At 39.0% G+C, this 23,723-nt stretch overlaps 1 protein-coding gene and 1 long non-coding RNA gene across 2 annotated transcripts; both read left to right on the top strand.

Moving 5' to 3' along the window:
* Nucleotides 1-11,825: 11,825 nt before the first annotated feature.
* Nucleotides 11,826-12,479, top strand: LOC134658246 (serine/arginine-rich splicing factor 4-like). The gene has a single exon (XM_063513858.1). The coding sequence runs from the start codon at nt 11,826-11,828 to the stop codon at nt 12,477-12,479; it is 654 nt and encodes a 217-aa protein (XP_063369928.1).
* A 6,956-nt stretch (nt 12,480-19,435) lies between these two features.
* LOC134658059 (uncharacterized) lies at nt 19,436-22,731 on the top strand. The gene is made up of 3 exons (XR_010097680.1): nt 19,436-19,604; nt 20,279-20,819; nt 22,685-22,731. It is a non-coding gene; the product is annotated as an uncharacterized LOC134658059 (long non-coding RNA).
* The last annotated feature ends 992 nt before the right edge of the window (nt 22,732-23,723 follow it).

Raw genomic sequence — 23,723 nt, 5'->3', positions numbered from 1 at the left:
CGCAATGTGCGTCCCGCCATACTAAGTATTATGGTTCTGACGAGGATGCGTTAAGTTTTCGCGGTTAGGCTTCTTTAGGTACTGGAGAATAAAAACACGTACGAATTTATGTAACAAAGAAAGCGACCCCTGTGCAACACGCGGTTGTGTAAGTGCAAGTACATACAGTTCCTACATAATATATCATAAGAATGCAACATCTGTTTCTATTATGTTTTATGACATAACAACCAACGGTTGATATGATGAGAACCAAGGACACGTAAAAAGTGCCACTGTCATGACAGTTAGGGCCACCCCACCCCACACTAGAATCTACCGAGCTATATGGCCGCTGCTCGACGCAACGTTGGCGCAATGCGCAGCAACGTCATTTTCCATAGCGCTGATTAGACGCCGACGCTCAAAAGACGCTAGTATGGGGTGCAATACAACACTCTTAGCAACACTGTAGATAAGGTCTTCCTAAGCGTTAGCGTTGTCCCATTGTACATTTTTTCTATTCGTTTGGCATTTGTCGATAAACGATTGTCATCTTGGCTGGGCCCCCTGGGTTCCGCTTGGCAACTAATCCCAAAAACTGGCGGTAGGTACATACGTTCTGTAATACACTAGATAAATGAAGCACACATTGATAATTGTATAATGTTTATTTGTATGTACACTTCGTAGTCAGCAGCATCCAATCTTATAAAACTCCAACCAAACTTATCGTGGGCTCACACCCGTAATCAAAACTTATATGGGCTCACACCCGTAATCAAAACTTATATGGGCTCGCACCCGATCAAACTTATATAATAAGGGCTCACACCCAACTTAAACTAATAAAACGTAAAACATAAATCCAAAATGGCCACTCGGCCTACTAAACTTATTAATCGCGCACGTCCGTACGACTCAACCGCTAGAACCAGAATGGCCGCCGCATGGCGGACAGAAACCTGAGCCTTTTCCTTGAGAACCCCGCATAGCTGTCAGAATGGTCGATACACTTACTCTTTAATTTCTCATTTTACGTAATGTTGCATTTATTATTCCAAAATGAGGTGATAAATATCGAAAATAATTATTATAATTTTTAAAAACCTTACACTCGACCATCCTGACGACGTGCGTGTCCTCACGCACGTACCATGTGGAACCTTACACTCGGCTTGTTTTGGCAATCAAAACTATATCCATAACATCTGTAGTTAACATCAACTTATACCTAGAAGTTTTATGATTTGTATTCATTAGTATATTGCTCATACATCATATAACCTAAATTATATTCGCAATTCGATTAATTTCATGATACACGTTGCAAAATGAATTACGTCAATTTGATATTTTGATTATACAAATTATACGCGCAATCTAATATATGCACAAAATCAAGGTTACATAATAATGTACCCTATAACTATTTAATCTAATTTTATATAGGTACTTCAACATTATAACCAAACATTGGAATTCATAATTACAAGTATAAATCGTATATTAATACGTTTTTAAACAGTAATCAAGTCATATCATACATACCGATAAAATTGTATTTGCATACATTAAAGGAAATAAAAATATTTTAATTTTATGTTTTAAATATTATTTAGTGATACCATCATCCTCATCATCGCTTGTATCATCCATGGTAACCGCGTGATCGTTATCATCGTCATTGTCTAATTCAAGCGATGCAACGTGGATCCAGGGTTGCATACGGTCGGCGGCAACGGTCGTTCTTTTCTTCTTTTTCATACCTTCGAATCCTGCTATTGGGGCTACTTTATACCGATCGTTGCCGAGGACTTTCACAACCCTGAATGGACCTTCATATGAAGGCAAGAGCTTTTTGCTCTTACCGTCATTCTGAAAAGCTACTTTGGTTATTTTGATTAAATCCCCGTTTTTATATGTACGTGCAGGTCGTTTGCCCTGATCGTGATATTGTTTTTGGTATTTCTGGGCTTCATCAATTCGAGTTTTAACTTGATCGCGAACTTCAGACAAATCAGTTACATCTCGTGTTATATCAGTTATCTCATTTAAAATAGGGTTAACCTCACTGTTCATTCCTGTCCCAAACATAACCTCTGCTGGAGCCTTGCCTATAGTCTTTTGCACGGTGTTGTTTAAGCCCCATTGAATGCTACCAAGTTTATTATCCCAGTCCTTTTCATTATCCCTGAGGTTCAGTGCGGTCAGTGAATCGAGGACAGTCCTGTTATACCGCTCTATTTGGCCATTGGATCTGGGGCTTGCAACAGCATTTAATATGTGCTTAATCCCACGATCTAGGCAGAATTTCTTAAATGTGTTAGAGGTAAAACAAGACCCTCGATCACTGATAAGCCTATCAGGGGCTCTGAAGGTATCAAAAATATCTTGCAACACTCTTATAACATTCTGAGTGTTAGTGTTCCTCACCGGCTTGATAAAGATAAATTTGGTGAAAGAGTCAACGACATTTAGGATATGGGTGTATCCTCTCTTTGACTTAACAAAGGGTCCGAGGTGGTCAATATGCAACGTGTGGAACGGAGTCGCAATCTTCTCTATTGGACGCAGTAACCCTTCGCGCGAATTTGAAGTCTTTTTAGAATACGCACACTCTATGCACGCTGCTACGTATTTTTTTACGAAGCGCGACATCTTCGCGAACCAATAGTTTCGTTTTATGCGCTCAAGTGTCTTCTCGTAACCTACATGCCCGATGTCATCGTGGTTTAACTTGCATAGTTGCCACCTCGCACCCTTTGGAACCACCCATCTCAAGTTGTCCCGATCAGCACCTACCTTTCTGAACAACTTGTTATCTTTAATAATATAGTTGTCCTTGATATATTCGAGACCCTTAGGTTCAAGATCGCTGCTAACAATATCCCTGATACGGCACAACTCTGAATCTCCCAATTGCAGTGTTAACAGCCAATCATCATTGTTTATAGTCATTACCGAGGGGAGTTGATCATGATTCTGAACACTTACGTCGGCGATCGGGTTTCGCGAAAGCGCGTCCACATGACCCATTTTGGTGCCTGCTCTATACTCTACACTGCAATCAAACTCTTGAAGAGTTAGCCACCCCCTCGCGATTCTGGGTATGAGGTCACGCTTCTCGAAGGTTGAACGCAACGCGCTACAATCGGACACAATTTTAAATGTCTTCCCAAGAAGAAATACCCTAAATTTCTTAAGAGAACACACTACAGCCAATGTTTCAAGCTCGTAGGAGTGGAAATTCTTTTCCTCCGGCGTTGTTTGGCGACTATAATAAGCCACCGGATGAAAAGAATCCCCACTCCCTTGTGGACGCTGCAACAGAATTCCTCCAATGCCTAATCGACTTGCGTCAGCGTGGAGCTCTGTTTCTGCTGTTGGGTCATATAGGGCAAGCACAGGCCTGTCAGCCAGCTTGGCCTTTAAGACCTTAAACGATTCCACTTGAGACTCGGTCCATTCCCACGCTTTGTCCTTCTTAAGTAACTTTGTGAGAGGATAGGCGAGCTGTGCAAATCCCTGGATGAACTTCCTGAAGTAGCTTACTAACCCTAGGAACTGGCGCACACTGTGAACATTTTCAGGACATGGGAAATCAATAACGCTTTGGATCTTGGAGATTCCTGGACGCATACCTGAAGAACTAATCTCGTAACCTAAATAGTTGATTTGATTTTGTAAAAAGTTACATTTTGAAAGATTCAATTTGAGATTAGCCTGTCGTATGAGTCCAAGAACTTCCTCCAACCGGTCCAAGCATTCAGTAGAGCTTTTGCCGAAGATTAAGACGTCGTCTATGTATACTGTGGCTTTATCAAAGCGTGCCGGTCCTAAAACATGATTCATCATTCGCTGGAAGACAGCAGGCGCGTTTGCCAGGCCGAACGGCATTCGATTGTATTCATACTGGCCGTCCGGCGTGACAAACGCCGTCAAATGTTTGCTGTCTTCAGCGATCGGCACCTGGTAATACCCGGACATTAAATCGAGCGTTATGAACCACCCTTGACCAGCCAGCCTCGCTATCTCATCCTTTATTATAGGCATGGGATAGCGCTCTTTTACGGTTATTGAATTCAACTGCCTATAATCTACGCATAGCCGCATACTGCCATCCTTCTTGCGCACTAAAATTATCGGGCTAGCATAGTTGGACACCGATTCCCGGATAACTCCAGACTCTAACATTTCGCCTACCATTTCACGAACTTTTTCGCGCTCGCTAAATGACAGGCGATAAGGCCTATAAACCACCGGCCGCTGGCTATTTAATTCTATTCTCATTTCTGCGACATTAGTACCACCTAGCCCGGCCAAATCGTACGTGAAGCAATCCTGATATTGACGTAACAATCCCATGAGCCTAGCTTTATCACCGTCAGTCACCGCGTCCCCGAGGTTGACTTGATCTTCAACGAACGTTTCGCAATGGGAGTTGTCAGGTTGATTTGATTCTGGTCTGATTACCACGTCTGCAAGCCTAAAAACCGTTTCTACCCTTTCAGCTCTGGAGAAGACAAAACCCTTCTCTAGGCAACAAGAATCCGAACATGGTACTACTGTGACAAAGAGACCACCATTCGCGACCTCATATACGCCACCGCATACCATATATTGAGAGTTTGGTTTCCCCACGAGTTTGGTGTCTAGAACAACTCTACCATTAAAAACGGACGCTGTTGCTGCCCTAACACTCGCGGGACCAGATAGAGACTGATCGAGCCGAAACTCTAACCCTTTCCAAACATCGGTCATCCTCACCTATATCGGCATAAGGTACCTCTGTGCCGATATGAAGAAACTGCAGTTTACTTGTGTCTTTATAAACAACTATGTGCGGCTGTTCGGTGTATGACTGACCTATAAGTAAGGGCCTTTCCAGTAAGTAATCATCCACTATCCGAAACGGAACCGTTGCGCTAACGCCATCGATGGAAAGATCCAATATCACTGCTCCCATAGAATGTATTGCTTTATGACCAAAACCCGTCATTATAGTTGGCGTAGAGTCATGTGCGATACCCAAACTTTCAAAGTAGGAACGCCTCATCATTGTCACTTCACTACCAAAGTCAACGAAGGCCTCCACACGTACGCCACCTACGTTCACTTCCTTAAAATACTTTTTGGAAGGACTGGAGCTTGATATGCGCATCGACTTTGGTACGGTGTCAGCCTTTGTAGACCCCGGATCCTGCTTGGAACGGCAAATGTCTGCTTTATGTCCTACCTTATTGCAGTTAGTGCATTTTATCAAGGGTTTGGTGCACCTTGTAAAAGGGTGCCCCTTTTCTTTGCAGTTGAAACAGACTAAACCTGAACTACTAATAGGATTTGTTCGACTACCTTGCCTATCTGCTACAGTGCCCGTGTTCCTATCTCTAAAGGGTTGCTGTTGACGAGATAGCTGCTTATTGTTACTTAACAAAAACTTAAGAAGCTGATCTGGCTCTTCGCAACGTAATGCCAATGCACTTGACCTTATGGTCCTATCCCCAATGCCGTGGATGATACAGTCGACAGCTTTCCTTCCTACGATATCACATTGATTTAACAAAGCAATCTTTTCGTAATAGTATGTTTCGATTAACTCATTGGGTCTACTCTTTCGTCTAAGCATGTCCTCTAAAAGTTGTCCGTAATTTTGTTCACTGGGGAACGCATTTATTAACTTGACTTGCCATTCATCCCAAGTGAAAAGGATAGAGTTAAGACTTTCGTACCAAGTTTTTGCTAGACCGGTTAGTTTTTGCATAGCAAAGTGCACTGTTGCCTTCTCGTCCCAGCCATAAACCTCGGCACACTGATTGACTTTCTTAATCCATATGTCTACGCGTTGGTTTTTCTCAGACGGGTTAAACTCAGGGATAATATTTTTGTGATCTACGCCCTTACTAATAACAGACGTGCCTTGATTTGATGACTGAGACGGAAGGATGTCTTTAATTGATTTAATTATCTGCATGACATCCTTAGACGAAAAAGCCGGACTAAGAGACCTGTTGTTCCGAGGTGTTGCTCGTTCCCTTGACGCACTCGTGGTAGGCTGCCTGCTGCGACTGCGACTGCGTCTCTGGCGACGTTCACTTACTTCGCGAGGCCCGCGGCGCTGACTCCGTCGTCGCTGATCGGCGTCGCGTGCTCGCTGCAGCTCCTCTTCCAGCACATGTAACCGCTCCTGCTGTTGCCTCAATGCTTCTTCTCGTTCTCGCAGTCGGCGGCTGTGACTGCGGCTCCGGCTCCGACGGCGAGAGCCTGCGCTCGTCCGCGCGCGGCTACTTCTGCGCCTGATATGCTCTCGCTCTGGCGTAGGAGTCCTTAGACTTCGTCGATGCTCTCTGTCTCCCATCATCTGAAACTCATCGCGATATTTAAGGGGTTAATAAGGTTGCAAACCCCCGATTACATTTTCGACTCTACATTTAGACTCTACATATTGGCTCTACATTTCGGCTCTACATACCGACTCTACATACCGACTCTACATAGCGACTCTACATATCGACTCTACATACCGACTCTACATACCGACTCTACATACCGACTCCACATACCGACTCTACATACCGACTCTTCATACCGACTCTACATACCGACTCTACATACCGACTCTACATACCGACTCTACATACAGACTCTACATACAGACTCTACATACAGACTCTACATACCGACTCTACATACCGACTCTACATACCGACTCTACATACCGACTCTACATACCGACTCCACATACCGACTCTACATACCGATGTATACATTTGCATACATACATATGTATTCCGAATATGTAGTGCAATCCAAATTTATAGCATTCTTGAGGCTTCCATTTAGCCCAAAGGTCCAAAATAAGGAAATGAACAGGTACTTTCGTGTCAACATTAAAAAAAAAAAATGGTTATCCATTTATATATTTCACTAGTTAAATAGTAATTCACTTAAATGAGAAGAGAAAAAGAAATAGAAACCAAGCACCTAATAAGTAAACTAAAATCATAAAAATAAAACATTGTAGGTATATAAATAAAATATCGGTAGGCGTGTACTTACAAAAGTCTCGTCGTAATCCCACTGGCTGAGATGTAATACACTAGATAAATGAAGCACACATTGATAATTGTATAATGTTTATTTGTATGTACACTTCGTAGTCAGCAGCATCCAATCTTATAAAACTCCAACCAAACTTATCGTGGGCTCACACCCGTAATCAAAACTTATATGGGCTCACACCCGTAATCAAAACTTATATGGGCTCGCACCCGATCAAACTTATATAATAAGGGCTCACACCCAACTTAAACTAATAAAACGTAAAACATAAATCCAAAATGGCCACTCGGCCTACTAAACTTATTAATCGCGCACGTCCGTACGACTCAACCGCTAGAACCAGAATGGCCGCCGCATGGCGGACAGAAACCTGAGCCTTTTCCTTGAGATCCCCGCATAGCTGTCAGAATGGTCGATACACTTACTCTTTAATTTCTCATTTTACGTAATGTTGCATTTATTAATCCAAAATGAGGTAATAAATATCGAAAATAATTATTATAATTTTTAAAAACCTTACAGTTCCGAAAACTCGCGACCCGACCTCCTAATTGTAATTCTTACGCCCACCGCCCGCAACGGTATGAGATATCGTCGATATCGACATAATTATCAGCACTCATTAGCAGCATCAAACTACGCGTCAAAAGTATGTATTTATTTACTACTATTCCCTAATAACTTAATAGAGTATATGTATGAAATAAAACTATTAAAACGGATCACCCGTCACCCGTTGACCACGAACGCTGTAAAGGATTCGAAACGTCGGGATGTAGAATAAATTCAATATACGCGATACAATCCGTTTTAATAGTTTTATTTCATGAGTAACTATCGCGGTAACGGAAGACAATATTAGAGTATATCTATGTTGAACAATTGAACTGAAGGTATTAGGATAATATATACTTTTTAACGAAAACTGTATCTGTGTGCCTGTACAGAGTGGCTAAAATATAACTTACATTCCCGTTGCCCGGGAGGTTTTGGGATTATACTGAGCAACTTTTACTAAGGGACTAACCCCGAAATCGCGTACTCAATAATAATAACGTAACGCAGGGCAGCTAGTGGCGAGCCGTTGGGGAGTAGCGACCCCATGTACCCGAGTGCATGTCACCTGAATTACAGGATTCTCTGGCTTGCCTTAGCCTGCCGTCCAGAGAGTAAGTACAGCGCAGTCGCGAGAGCTGCGTTTTTAAGCGTGGATGTGGAAACGTACTCCCCAACAGCTCGTCACAAGCTGTCTTGCTGTAATTTTTAATTATTTTATTTATTAGCCTACATTTTTTAGGGTTCCACTAGGAACACTTATAGTTTCGTCATGTCCGTCCGTCTGTCCATCCGCGGCTTTAAGTACTCCTTGATAGTTAGTGCTTAGTGCTAGAAAGCTGCAATTTGGCATGGATACATTAATCATAAAGATTTGTTATAATAACATTAATCATGCATGGCGACAGAACGGTAAAATAGAAACTACATACAAGAATTTTATTTTAGAGTTCCTCCCATATTAAATGGTTAGCCTACATACTAATTCTGACAGAATGGTAACTATAGCCGGTCAAACAACTTTGTCAGTAGAAAAAGGCGCGAAATTCTAATTTTCTATGGAACGTCATTCCCTTTCGCGCCTATATTTTTAAAATTTGCCGCTTTTTCCCACTGACCGAAATGGCTTGACTATTAAACTATTAATTAACGGACCCTACACAGAGCATGGCCCGACATGCTCTTGGCTAATTTTAATTTAAATAAAACTGTTTATTTTGCTTTTGTACGATAATACAGCCTTTGTTTTAGTTTCCAGTTTTATTTTATAATTTTTTTTTTGTTTCCGAAAACATAGATCTATGTTCCGAACGCATTTCATGAATGACAGATGTCAAATGTCTGTTAAGCGTTTTATCAAGGTTTAAACGATGTATGAAATTACGTTTTAAGGTTTTAGTGGGTTTTAAGTCATCATACTATAGTCCGTCAACCAAATCTTGTCAGTAGCAATGTAAAGCAAACTAAAGTAGGGCAACACTCAAAGAGCAGTATTGCGCTAAGAAAAGCAGCAATGTACATCGAACCAACAGTTTTTTTTTCCGCTGAGCGCGCCCTGCGTACGTCAATTCAAATTGTCACTCGCGGTTTATTGAAAAAAATTGAAACATGGACGGACAATTTAAAAGCGATGTTAAAACAATGTTAATCAAAATGATGAACAAATTTGAAGATATCAAAAACAACTCCCTATCGTAGTGCTTATATTCTCTTTGTTCCCTATCTATGTCTTCTAAGTTTACTAAAATAAAATCATATCATAATGCAGATAATTAGATAGTGCATATATTTGTTATTTACAATATAATATGCCACTTGTTAATATAAATTAGTGTACTGTTCTGGATGAATATGACATACCTGTGTAATTTTTTTGATTGGTATATTATTGTACAATATACATATTAAAAATAAAACAACTGATATTTGGGTGTTTATTTAATTTAAAGGTAAATAAGATAAGGGTCACTTTTCGACTTGGTTGCGTTGTACACGTACATAAACCGCCATAGGTAAGTATTGTCTGAAAAGATACTACCTACTACGAACGCCTTATATTGGGCAAGATTTAATCCTGCAACAAACATGTATGGATTAGGTAGATATTGCGAAAGAACGGCGATATAATCAAGGCTCTTAATACTGTTTAAAAGGTTTACCTTTGTAAATAGTCACTACTGATTGCTGAAAATATTAGACATGTGGGCCTATGGACGGTTTCCAGGACACAATTTATGGTCTTGTTGGATAGATTTAGGCATACGTTTTAATTTTATTTATGCCTTTTAACCCTAAAACAAAAAAACTGAACATAATCTTAAAAGTTCGAAAGAGTTCTTCCAATACTTGTCTAACCTCAATTTTTAGTAATGTTTACCATCAACGAGCATGATTGTACATTGTAGGCCCCTTAGCTTTGCTTATTCTTATTTAATGTATTGGTATTTAATGGTGACAGCAGAAATATCTCTTGAAACAGAAACGATTCAGAATGAAAACCAAATGAAAACAAATAAGGTGACGGCTGTCATTCACGATCCACATTCCACAGATAAAACACAGATGACACGCGTTTTGGAATTATTTGAACACAGTGTTGCTAACCCGCGATTTTTAAATTTGCCGCCTTTTACTACTGACAAGATTTGGTTGACGGACTTTATGTAGAATGCTCATTGCTCATATGTGTAACTTTTCTGGTAATCGTATTTACTTTTTGTAAATAAAATACTTATTTCAATGAATATATAACGGAATTCTAAATCAATCAATGAAAAAAAATAGATGTGGTTTATAATTTATAATAAGTTGAGTTGAATAAACGCTCCATATACGTCAAACAAAAAGTTAATGTTTAGTTAGTTTTCCTGTTAATTATTTTTTTTTTGCCATTGTGAAGGTCGATGAGCAACTAAAAGGCAAACACATTTAATTCTGGAGTGATAAATTGTCGAAACTGTGTTAATAATAATAGATTTGGCCCTTTTAGTGAAGTCTTGGTGCCTGGTAAAAAAATAAAAATAAATTATTCGAAGCATTGTAGATTACTGAAAGTTATTGTAATTATGTGTTTCCTTGTATCTTTGTGCGGCTAAGTCAGTAGTAATATGTGTTAGCTTTATATAATTGATAACATATTATTTACATGCCTTAATGTGATTTATTTAATAAAAGAAGTAAGTGTAATGATTAAACCAAGACTGACAGTTGGCACGTCGGCCAATCAGGGCGCTGCTAAAATGGTGGCGCGGCGTTCTGATTGGCCGACAGTGATGACGCCTGAAGTAGCGGGAATAGTGACAACGGCCGTTAGGCAGTCTTGTTTTAACCACCAACAGAAAAGGAGATTTAGAAAGAAAGTAGTAATCTGCAAATTGTATGGTTAAAATTATATGATTAAAACTTATGCTTTAATATAATAAAGCAAGCATCCTATGATTGCATTGGTTTGGTGAGTTAAGTGTGAGGATACATATGATATTGTGATAATAAACAGTAAGTACTTGAATCAATATCATCTTTCATTTGTCTACCTAAATTACATACCTTTGGCCAGCTTGTTAGCCTTAAAACCTTAAAGTCAGCTTCCTGCATTCACATCTCAGCCAGTGGGATATATGAACCATTAATCTGATAAATAATTAAATTTTTTTTCTTTTTTTTGCTTTATTCTTTTGTTTTCGTTAAACCTCTACGTCCACTATCTACATTTTGAATTGTAAACTTTTATTTTAACCGATTGCATATAAATTTAACAAAGGTATGTAGTTTTTGTTAAGGAATTTATATATGCAAATGAGTTGCTGCAAGTGCTAATTAATCAAAAATTAAGTGTTGGTTAACACTGATATTGCATTAGTACTTATTTGCTGCACTGGGCTTACAGTGCACGTGGTATTTTGGAAAAGAGTTGAATAGTGTGTGCTGTGCCAGTTTAAAAGTAATTGTAATACTACCGTATTTCTTAAATAATAAAATCAGATATTTTTAATCTAGAGGTCCAATCACAATCGTAGTAGCAAAACCGATACTCGTTAATCCTCTTTTATTCTCTGTTAATGTATCATTATTGCGAAAGAGTATTTTTTATTTATATCTTAATTTAACTGACTTGTGCTTAGCTTTTAACTTATGCTTATACCTACTTCTTAACGTAATATATGTCATATATGGATTCCAGTTCACGTCAACTGTGATTTTCGCGAATATCTTGAACGTTCCAGGTCGCTATGAATACTGGATCTCATGATCGCGTGCTGTATACTCCCACGAGTCCTACGAGAGGTGCTTCGAGGCACCAACGGTCGCGCAGCAGAGCCAGGCAGCGGACGAGCAGCCGGGCACCGCGGCGGTCGCGCAGCCGCACCAGTCGGCGCTCGCGGGGGCGCATCAGCCGCTGCTCTCCGGACGAAGACCAGCATCGGCGGGGCAAGAGGCGCAGCCGACGCCCGAGCAGTCAACGGTCGCGCAGCCGGGACACCGGCACTCAGCAGAGCCACCTGAGCGGCAGCCATCGGACGCGGAAACAACGGCCGCGCAGCCAGGACACCGGCGCTCAGCAGAGCCACGTGAGCGGCATCGGCAGCCTTGACGCGGCTGCTCCGGGGCCGTCGAGGCATCGCTCGCGTAGCCGGACACGTCGGTCACGGAGCCGGCGCAGCCGCCGGTCGCGCCGCTCAACTCCTCGACGTAGCAACTCGAGCGGACACAGGGCACATGGTCGTGACGAGCGAAGAACCAAGGACACTGGTGAGCCATTGAGTAATACTAATATTGCGGACCTGGTATCAGCGTTAAAAACGTTTAGGAATCCTAATGTTGGTTTAGATAAACTCTCTACGAATAATACTGTACCTGAATTCGACCCAGGAAAAAAAGAATAGACTATGGTAATGTGGCTACATAAAGTAAACGAATGTGCCAGCATCTACAACTGGACAGAAAAACAGATTGTGCACTTTGCACTGCCAAAATTAAAAGGCATTGCACAGAGGTGGTACGAGAGTCTCCCGTCTGTTCTCTTTTCGTGGGTCGAATGGCAGGAAAAACTTTTATTAGCCTTTCCATCTGAGAAGAATTATGGTACTATGCTTACTGATATGTTAGCTAAAAGGGCCCGATTCTCTGACTCTTTGGAGGAATATTACTATGAGAAGGTAGCGTTGATAAGTAGATGTAATATTTTTGGCAAGCATGCGGTAGAATGCATTTTACACGGCATTGACGATCGTTCCGTAAGGTTAGGTGCAGAAGCAGCACAATATGATGATCCTAATAAGTTGCTGCCGTATTTGCGTAATGCACGAAACACAAAACCTAATATAGAACGTAAATTTGCCAGAAACTTACCTCCAAAAGCTCAGGATGGTCAGGTACGGGTAAATCAAAGGCCTTTCCGTTGTTCTAATTGTAAGAAAGACGGCCATATTACTTCCCAGTGTACGCTACCATTAAGGAAATGTGGTAGGTGTTCGAGAATAGGCCACGAAACCGAACAATGTTACGCAAAACTGCCCAATGAAACTACAACACTGCGCGTAGCCGAGAATAGTGCTTAGAGTATCCCATTCATAGTTCCAGCTTCTGTAAAGCCCTTGTTCAAAAACCTAATGATAGTTATTTTAAAACCGCTTTGGTCGATGGTATACCGGTCGATTGCTTGTTAATTTAGATGCTTTGTTAACGCTCCATGATTAATCTCTCGGAACTTATAAGTTGTTTAATATAAATATATATATACTTAGGAATCAACATGACTAGTGCTAATGCACTACTCTTTTGAATGCAAACGTTGGAAAGTCGCAATGTTCAAATTTCGTTGGATAGTGCTGCTGCTATGTAGATGTAGATACACTAGTTACTCTTACATACCTACTGATTAAAATTAGTCGCCATTTAGATATAGTTCAGGTTGGTCTATTAGCTTCTGTTCATTTAAAAGAAAAAAAACGAACTAAATTTCGATAGTGATGTCCAGATCGCAGGTTCGAGCATGCACACTGATTAATGAAGACGATGTTGTTATCGATAAAGGGGTTTATGATGGGATGAGTACACAATGAACACTATTCTATATCGTTAGGTGTATTTCGAGTGTCAATTTGCTTCGTTTATAATGCGGATAGCTCAGGAAGAGACCAGTATAATACATAATTACATATTATGTTATGAACGTTAGCACTCGGAACAAAGAGGGCTCTGGCATATCTATTCTGATTTAAATGTGGCGAAGACCTCGATCCATATGATAGAATTCAACTTTTAGATTTATCATATGAATATTTATCAGAACTGGGTATCACGTGAGTAGGTCATGTCCATACACCTTCAAGATCAGATGATGACCTTGTGGTTTGAACAGTTAAAAATTAGCTGCGTAGGGGACAATAACATTTTTCTTCATTATACGTCACCCTATGCCAGTCTAATTAAGCAAAAGCCTAAGCCAACTAGATGAGTTAGCGGGTAATCAGTTACTATTCCTATTTAGATGACGTTATATACGCTCTTGTGTGACATTTTCAGTAGATAGACCATCCAAGCTCCAGAACAGCGAAATTAATCATCCTATGATTATGTAATGTTCAATGTAGTAGCCTCTTTGGATAAAGAATACTCTAAATAGTATACACTTGGTAGGAATCGTTAGATCGTAACTAACTGATACTCGCTGCCTCGCCTTGTTATGTGGTGGGAGCAAATACAAGTGTACAATTTTAACATTATGTATGCTTGGCTAAGTAGTGCCTCAAGTTTATGGACTTGTCCCTGATTCATTGCCGTCAGTTAGCGGATCACAACTACATAGCTGCCGTTCAAAACGCAAACAGTGAGGTTCAGGAACCTTTAGTTAGATAATGTCATTTATATTAAGTCCATTGAAATGTAATTAAAGAATAACAGGTTATTCCGAGTTACTCCCGATGGCGACTGATGAGTAATCCCAATAGGTCTGCACTGACAAGTACTTCAACATAGGATACTTCAACGTGAATTAAACACAAGAAAAGATTAGAGCTTCTTATTGGTTTACCATGATGCGTGGTTTTGTCATGAATTGGATCGCAAAATACACCTGATCTAAAACAGGCGGAGGTAATGAATATCTGCATCCAATTAAGAAGGTCAATACTCGCTACGTGCTAATCACGTTAAATCATTTGTTAGGAGTAGAAGGAGCAACGTTTACATAGTAGACTCGTCATAATAGATTCGTTCAATAAATACATACTTATGTATACTTATTTAAAACCAGGTTGGAACTCTCAAACATCCGTCCGTACTCTTCGCAGGATTTAGTTTAGTGTTTTTCGCTGAATTATTACCGATCGTAGCACTTCGTTCACTAGCGAATCATGTAGGAAGTTCTGATTATATATTAAATTCCATTTCCACACCCAGGGCCAACGGCCTAGTAAGAGTCGCATTCTGACATATTTGACTGACAACATTACCGGCACAAACTGTCAAGATGTAGATAAAGTAAGGGAAAAATTAGATTTGAGTATAGAGGCGACACAGTAATCTCAAAATATGTATTTATAACATTCTAATCCTAAGATATACGAAGTTGGGAACTTGCTGCGAGTTGAAACTGTTGAAAGACAAATAGTGAAAAGCTTGTAGCTAAATTTCAGAGTCCATATACATGTAAAATAAATAATGTGTGAGAGTGTGAGTGTTCGTATACTATATAATATAGTATATAGACTTAATGACAGTTAGGAAAATACGAAAATTTGAAGTTTATAAACAAACTGGTAATTATTAGTTTACGAATATATTGAAATTTGTTTAGGGAAGGTACTTTGCTGATCTCACTGCGAATACATTTATTATACATTATTAATCATAAATATTTACATGTATGGATTAATCTGTCAGCTCCCACGGCTCATATATGAGCCAGAACGCTTATGGTGACGTCATATCGTGGGATTCGACAGGTTAACGGCCCTAATCACCAGATAATTGAAAGAAAAAATTGGAGTCATTTTGATATGTTGAATGAATGAATGAATGAATGAATGAATGAATGAATGTTTTCTTTATTCAGGCAATAGACCCATTACATCATTTTAAAATAAAAATACAATAAATTTAGAAATAAAAATATATAAAAATAAAAAGTAAAGAAATGTAAAAATAAAACTACTTACGGTTCGGTTGCTGATGCACGGACAACCAATGCAGGAAAAACACATTTTGGTAAATGTGTTCACCGACACTTGTAAATTTCTAATGCTTTATGCGTTAAAAGTTGAATGGCCTGTTGGTATTCATTATTTATGTTTTCGAGGTATTTATTTAATGAAAGATACAGCAATTGGCTTCAATATTATTAACAAATTAAATCTATGTCCGTTTTTTCTCCAGTAATAGGCAGCATAGCGCTATTAAATTTAAAACAAGAATTTATTCAATATCAATCGTAAGCATCATGGCTTTGTTTATGGCAAAATGTTGCCAGTGTTTGAAAACTGATGGTAAATACTTATTTTACGATACCATTACTTTAGTCCAATATTAATTACAATATTTTATATCAAGAATATTTCGTATGATTTTCTAGTTTGCACAGGCCGTGAAATAATGTCTGTTTGCAAATACACATAGGCTATGAAAAATAATGCTTGTCTACTAACAATAATTTCATTTCAGCTTACACGGACCATGAAATAATGTCTGTTTGCAAATACACTTAGGCCATGAAATAATGCCTATTCATTTATAAATCCAGGCCATGAAATAATGCCTGTTGACTAATAATAATTTCATTTCAGCTTGCACAGACCATGAAATAATGTCTGCTTGCAAATACACTTAGGCCATGAAATAATGCCTATTCATTTATAAATCCAGGCCATGAAATAATGCCTGTTGACTAATAATAATTTCATTTCAGCTTGCACAGACCATGAAATAATGTCTGCTTGCAAATGCTCCTGGGCCATGAAATAATGCCTATTCCTATATAAGTCCAGGCCATGAAATAACGCCTGTCTCTATGTACTCTGCGGGCCATGAAATAATGCCTGCTAGGATAAGATTAATATAGTTTTCTTGTTTACCTACATGGGCTATGATATAATGTTTTATTGAGTCTAGGCCACTAAATAATGTTTTTAAATTATTTACAAAACTTTATCAGTTTGTTAACTACAGTACTTTTGATGTGCCATGAACTATTGTTTATTTCATTAACCTTGAGTTGTATTATTAGACGTTGTTAATATTCATTCATTACAATGTAATAACAATGATTTACTTAAATGTCCTATAGGCAATAAAGCCTGTTACTTATTAACTGATCGATTAGTAGTAAAGTAGTAGATACTTAATTAGTCAATCTGTACTAAATTTTGTGTTAATCTGTATTGTGAACTTCAAAATGTTTCATATATGATTCGATTTACGAGGTCGTTGCATCGATTTGGATGGCCGACTGTTAGCTTTATATAATTGATAACATATTATTTACATGCCTTAATGTGATTTATTTAATAAAAGAAGTAAGTGTAATGATTAAACCAAGACTGACAGTTGGCACGTCGGCCAATCAGGGCGCTGCTAAAATGGTGGCGCGGCGTTCTGATTGGCCGACAGTGATGACGCCTGAAGTAGCGGGAATAGTGACAACGGCCGTTAGGCAGTCTTGTTTTAACCACCAACAGAAAAGGAGATTTAGAAAGAAAGTAGTAATCTGCAAATTGTATGGTTAAAATTATATGATTAAAACTTATGCTTTAATATAATAAAGCAAGCATCCTATGATTGCATTGGTTTGGTGAGTTAAGTGTGAGGATACATATGATATTGTGATAATAAACAGTAAGTACTTGAATCAATATCATCTTTCATTTGTCTACCTAAATTACATACCTTTGGCCAGCTTGTTAGCCTTAAAACCTTAAAGTCAGCTTCCTGCATTCACATATGCAGCCCTTGGTTTCCCCCGTTGGTAAGTAACTTTGTGTCTTTAAACATAAGTGTTTTCCCTTTGTTCTACTCTGTTGGGCAAAACATGTGCTTAGATGTGACATATGCAGTAGGCATATGTTCTTACATTAATACTGTATCAAAATTTTTGTTTCTAGAGTTTTTTAATAAAATAATTAGATAATGATTGTTTAAAATCATGACATGCACACCAATGTTTACAATTAAATTGTGAACTTTGTTCTCTTTGTGTAGGTACTTATGTATTGGAACAATCAGGTGGAGTTACCATGGTATAATGTTTTCATTTCACTTGGCTGTTTTGTCCATTTATTGTAGTGTGTGTTCCAGTAATAAATATATTTCTGTGCTTAGCATTCTGTAAGAATTAACCGTTTGCCACCCAAAAGCCTATAAAAGAGGCTTCCATTTCATTGTACTTTGGATCTTTTTTTTTGGGTAGTTGCTCATCATGAGTTTTCATTTGTGATAAGAGGCTAGAGGTTAAGCTGTATTTTATATCCCAGATAATAAAATATGGCACTATGATTGGCAAAATTGAACGATAAATGGGGAAAGGCATATTCACAAATAATTTTCTGGTTGAAAGTTAAAGTCCAAATTTCTGTGATAAGAGCTATCTCCATAAGAGTCAGAGGTACAAGACAATGTATCAAAGCTTTTAAATGCGAAGACGGAGCAGGAATCCTCTACTGAACAGTGAAGATCCCTCAAGATATATATATATATATATTTTTTTTATGTAACTCCTATTGTCTCCTCCATAATATATTGATATAATATTGTTTACGTCGAAATAAATCATGTATAAATTGGCAAATTTATGACTCTATCAACCTGCTTTTGTATAATGTTGTACTGCACCATTAAACTGCACAATTAGTTACAAACTAGTTTTAAGTTAGTGGACTTAAGTGAACTAATTTAAAGTAACTAAATATAAAGAACCTCACCCGTATCCGCTGCTTTTGGTATTCTACCCCAGAATGCTAATGGTGTTACGCTTTTACACCAGCAGACTCAACCTCCCTGACATACTATGAAAACTCAATCCTTATAGGATAGGACACAAAATTGAGTCAACGTTTGAAGTCTCTCAAAAAATGTGAATGTGGCTACTGTACTGCTGGACAATCAGGTTTACCGGTAATGATAATTGTCAATGATTGAGTATAAAGCTGTTTCATTATATTTACAGTGGTGGATTTACAGTCTTTGCCCCAGGCCCTGTAGTAAGCACTAGCTGCCCATTTCTCAGCACCCATCATATAAACTGCCGCCCCAAATATCTGGCTGCCTCGGCCTACTCGGCCTTAGGGCAAATCCGCCACTGTATATTTATCTATTGGAATTCATACTGAACAGTTAAGGGTAAAAATAATGATATAACCAATTTATCAAAAACATGTAATCTAATATGTATGTAATGCTATTAAAACCATGCAAGTTGAAATTTAAATAAAATTAAAGGTCAATAAACTTCCTGCTAAATTTGCATAGGTACTTCTTCTTCAACCTAGCGTTTTCCCGGCCTAGCGCCAGGGTCCGCTTTCTTGCTCAGTCTTCTCCACTTTGCCCGGTCTTCGGCATCCTCAGGTGTGAGATTGTTCTCTTGCATGTCCGCTGTCACGACGTCCAGCCAGCGCTTAGTACTTATTTATACAGCTTTTGGCAGGGGATGTACTTGCTCTCCGCAGCGTACCTCCTGTACCTATTATATGACGCGAGTAGACGCCATATAATTGAAATTATTAATAAAATAAACATAAAATTATTAATAAAAACAGGCACCTTACCTATTGTCATATTACCATGTACGCCTGTAATACGCGATATGATATCATTACATGATACTTACATGTAGGCATGGACAGACCAGAGACCATATCAATTACCGACAAGATCGAATGCTAACACAGTGCGGCGCTGATTATGTGCCATGCTAGTCAATTGAACGAAAAAATCGTGTGAATATGTGAAAAAGTGCCATTACCGAGCCTGTTATACCATGGTCGAGAGTATACCTCTGCAACTCAATGGACAAGTTTGTAAATATCACGATTAAAGTAATTCTCCTCGGCAGTCCTCGTATTTTTTTTTAATCAACACGTACTTTCTATGTAATCTCTTTGATTCATAGGTAATGACAATTGTTTGTTGTTTTTTTTATCTCAGCCATCTACGATTACACGACTAATAGGTATCTGCCTGATCACTATTTGGGACATTATCTATGAAAAGAGACCTTATTGTCGGCTTACTCTCCACTGCGTCACGCTACATTGTATTACTATCGGGGGTTCGTTAATAATGGCGTAAGCGCCATCGACAATAAGGTCCCTTTTCATAGATAACGTCACATTTATAAATACGCATCCAAATGAATGTAGTCATCATTCGTGTCCTTAATTTATTTGTAATATTTCGAATGCATCAGGGTGTCTTATTTTATTTTTTGGCCTTTAGGGCCAATGCACGCCAACTGCAACGTCGGCATGCAGTTCCCATACAATTTGCAGTCTGGTTGCAGTCCGTCTGTATCGGCCCTTAGCCTAACTATCATGGCAAAGAGACCAAAGTTTTCATGTTGGTGTTAGGTGACGGTTTAGTTTTAGGGTTCTGTTACGTGTGTGTTCGTTGACGGATTTGTCCAATGTCCATAGACCCGTACGATTGGCGTAGTTGAGATTACCTAGCAATTCATTTATTTGAATTATTTCAGATCACGAATCGCGTCACAACTCGTACCGAGCGAGCGATGGGGACGCCGGTCCGTCGGAGAGTACGCCGCTCGTGCGGTTCCCCGCCAGCAGCCTGCCACGCCGGCAGCCGGCTACCACGGCCGTCGTCGGCCTGCTGTTGCTCGTCCTGCTCACCGGAGTCATTATAGGCATCTATCTGCTCGTCGTACAGAACTCTTCAGGTAAACCTATCATGATTATGCTTTGTGCGTCGAAATGTAGATATACTTCCCCGCCAGTAGCCTGCCACGCCGGCAGCCGGTTACCACGGCCGTCGTCGGCCTGCTCCTGCTCGTCCTGCTCACCGGAGTCATTATAGGCATTTATCTGCTCGTCGTACAGAACTCTTCAGGTAAACCTATCATGATTATGCTTTGTGCGTCGAAATGTAGATATACTTCCCCGCCAGTAGCCTGCCGCGACGCCGGCCAGCCACCACTTCCGTCGTCGGCCTGCTGTTGCTCATCCTGCTCACCGGAGTAATTATAGGAATGTATCTGCTCGTCGTACAGAACTCTTCAGGTAAACCTCATCATACTTAAAATGCTTTGGGCGTCGAAAGGTTAAAGCAAATTAGAGATAATCCGTTCAAAGTTGTATTGGTATTAAGTACCTAATTTTCCTGCTACCTTTGGGTAGTCTGGAATGTCTGGAAGATATCGCTTTATAGCGATATTACCGCCCGTTGTTACCTAGTCTTAAACTAGTATTTCTTTTTAATGTGTATTTTTTTAACTTTATGGTGCACAATATAGAATATTTACTTTTACTGAGAGATATTTCTCTTCCCAAAAGGATTATGGGCCGGAGGACCAAAATCGGATGGGTAATTGAACTTTGTGACCATTCAACCTTCAGAGAAGGGCGTAGGACTTAATATTGAAGGCGAAGGCTCTCCATCTGCCGCCCACTATCTAGCCTCCTTGACCACCCACGCTTTGCTACGGACACACAGGGACAGCGTAATATTGTAAATATATAAAAGCTGTAGAAAACTATGATTAACTATGATAGCCTCAGATAATGTCTTCCCCCGGTTCCTGAGAACTGAATTTATCTCTTATAGTTTCTGAATATCTGGGAGACCAAGCTTCGCTCGGAAAACATATAAAATCTCAAAAATAAGCGTTTTCCCAGAGATAAGACCTAGCTAGATCGATTTTTCGCCCCCGAAAACCCCCATATACCAAATTTCATCGAAATCGTTAGAGCCGTTTCCGAGCTCCCCGAAATATATAGGGGAGAGGGGGGCAGCTATCACTGGAGGCAGCTTAGAACAACTGCGTTTAAAAATTTATTTTTAATGCGATAATGATCCAAATCCATATTTAAGGCTTGCAACATCGACCCACACAACTGTCACCCGACAGATTTGACGTTTGTTTAGCAGTCTGTTCAAAACTACCCCAGCCTTAAGAAATGTTCATATTTGCCCCGATATTAACTGACATGTAGTTGTAGGTACCTAAATTGAAACAGTACCTAATAATATTTTAGTTATTTTAGTAAATGCTAATAATGCATTTACCAAAATTCCATGAACTACCTAAGTGCAGTGCTTATTACGTTTAGTCTATGTTTAATATAATATTTATTAGAATTCTGTGTTTACAATATTACAAAATATTAAATTAAGTGTAATAATTATAAAATTTCAATTTATTGATTTAATCAAAATATAATAAATACTCATATAATCCGCTGTTAAAACATTATTGTGGTAGTTTTGAACAATGGTGTGTGCAAAACTGCCTCAAGGGGGTAGCTTTAGTAAGATTTCAATACTTTTCAAATGTACCCCCACTGAGGCACATTTGAACACTCCAAAAAACATAAATGTACATAACTACCCCATCTTTGTTGTAACTGCAAATTATAGGATTAAAATGTTAACACGATTATTTTTAGTGACAAACTGTACTAAGTACAGATAAAAAAAACACGGATATCTCGATATTGTTGCCTTTACAGCCCATATTTCAAATCTGCCCCACGTAAGTTCAAAGCCACCCCCTCTTGGGGCAGTATCGAACATTATTCCTTGAGTTGCAAAAATCTAATTTGTACTTTTATCTTTAACTTTATATATGTGGAAATGCAGTAATTACATAGGTTAATAACGTAGGTTGATGTGTAGAGACTTAAAACTGGTTTCTGTAGGTAATATTTTAAAATATGACCATTAATGTAAAAAGTGTACTAGGCTGCCCCCATCTCCTCTATATATATATATATATATATATATATATATAAATAAATAAATATGCAAGAATTGCTCGTTTAAAGGTATTAGATAGATAGATTATTTCACACTGGCCCATTTGTATAGGACTTAATATAATAATTCATCTTATTGATTTCAGTATAACGTATTATTGTTTTTTCAGAAAACATTCTTCCTTCCGTTGAGGCGCCCCGGATGCTCCGGATTTTTACGCAATAGTTATCAGTGTCGAATTACACACAACCATAGCAGAAGAGCAAAGCTTGTAACTACACTCCGCGATGTAACCACTATGGCGCAAGTTCGTAAAATGCAGGTAACGTTATGCTGGGTGACCTCTTTTATGACTGATATTACATATCAACTTTGGTACCGCCTATATATTCTTTTCGGGATTTACATATAGGTATTCTTTTTCAAACAGCTAGGGTACGGTGGGAGATGTCATCTCAAAACAATTTTTCGAGATTCTGTGTATCTGTACTATTGGCTTCTCTTCGAGCTGTGATATCCTGTGACGATAATTACTGTGGATTTAAAAATGTTGCCATGTATTTGTCATGTTGCCACTCATAATGTTATAAATATTAGGACATTCGGACATACTTACACAGATTGACTAAGTCCCACAGTAAGCTCAAGAAGGCTTGTGTTGTGGGTACTCGAATTGACTTATGAAAGAGCCCTCAAACCTAGTCGTTTTTAATTTTGAATTTTAACGCCTCGGGCCTTCCACCGAACCGTGGTCAAAGGGTATGGGCGAGTTGGGTACGTAACTTATTATTTTACCCAATGACACTAAAATAAAGCAAAAAGTGGGTGTGTATACATGTTTTGTTTCGTTTCATACACATTGACAGCATTGTAAGGAACCTTGTTTAGTAACTAGAACTCATTTAGGTGACTCGGATCGGTTTTCGTTGTGCTACTGGCCTCAATGGCCTATACTAGAGGGTATTCGATATCTGATTAAGTCATAGCTAAAAATTCAAGTTAGTGTATTTGTAATTTACGTAGTGTATTCAACAGTTTTGTATATCCCTGAGTGAGTGATCTATGAGTTAGTATAATTTCTTGTATTTTAACTAAATGACGCGAACAGCTTTGCTACAACTTCTACTTTGCCTTTTCATCACATCTGCTAGCTCTCTTCCCTTCCCAGCGATGGTCCATATATTCCAGCTGGCATACCTAACCTACCT

The sequence above is a fragment of the Cydia amplana genome, chromosome 21, assembly GCF_948474715.1.
Source record: "Cydia amplana chromosome 21, ilCydAmpl1.1, whole genome shotgun sequence".
Classification (NCBI taxonomy): Eukaryota; Metazoa; Arthropoda; class Insecta; order Lepidoptera; family Tortricidae; genus Cydia; species Cydia amplana.
Note: the sequence above shows the minus strand (reverse complement) of the source record. Positions and strands in the feature narration are given on the sequence as shown.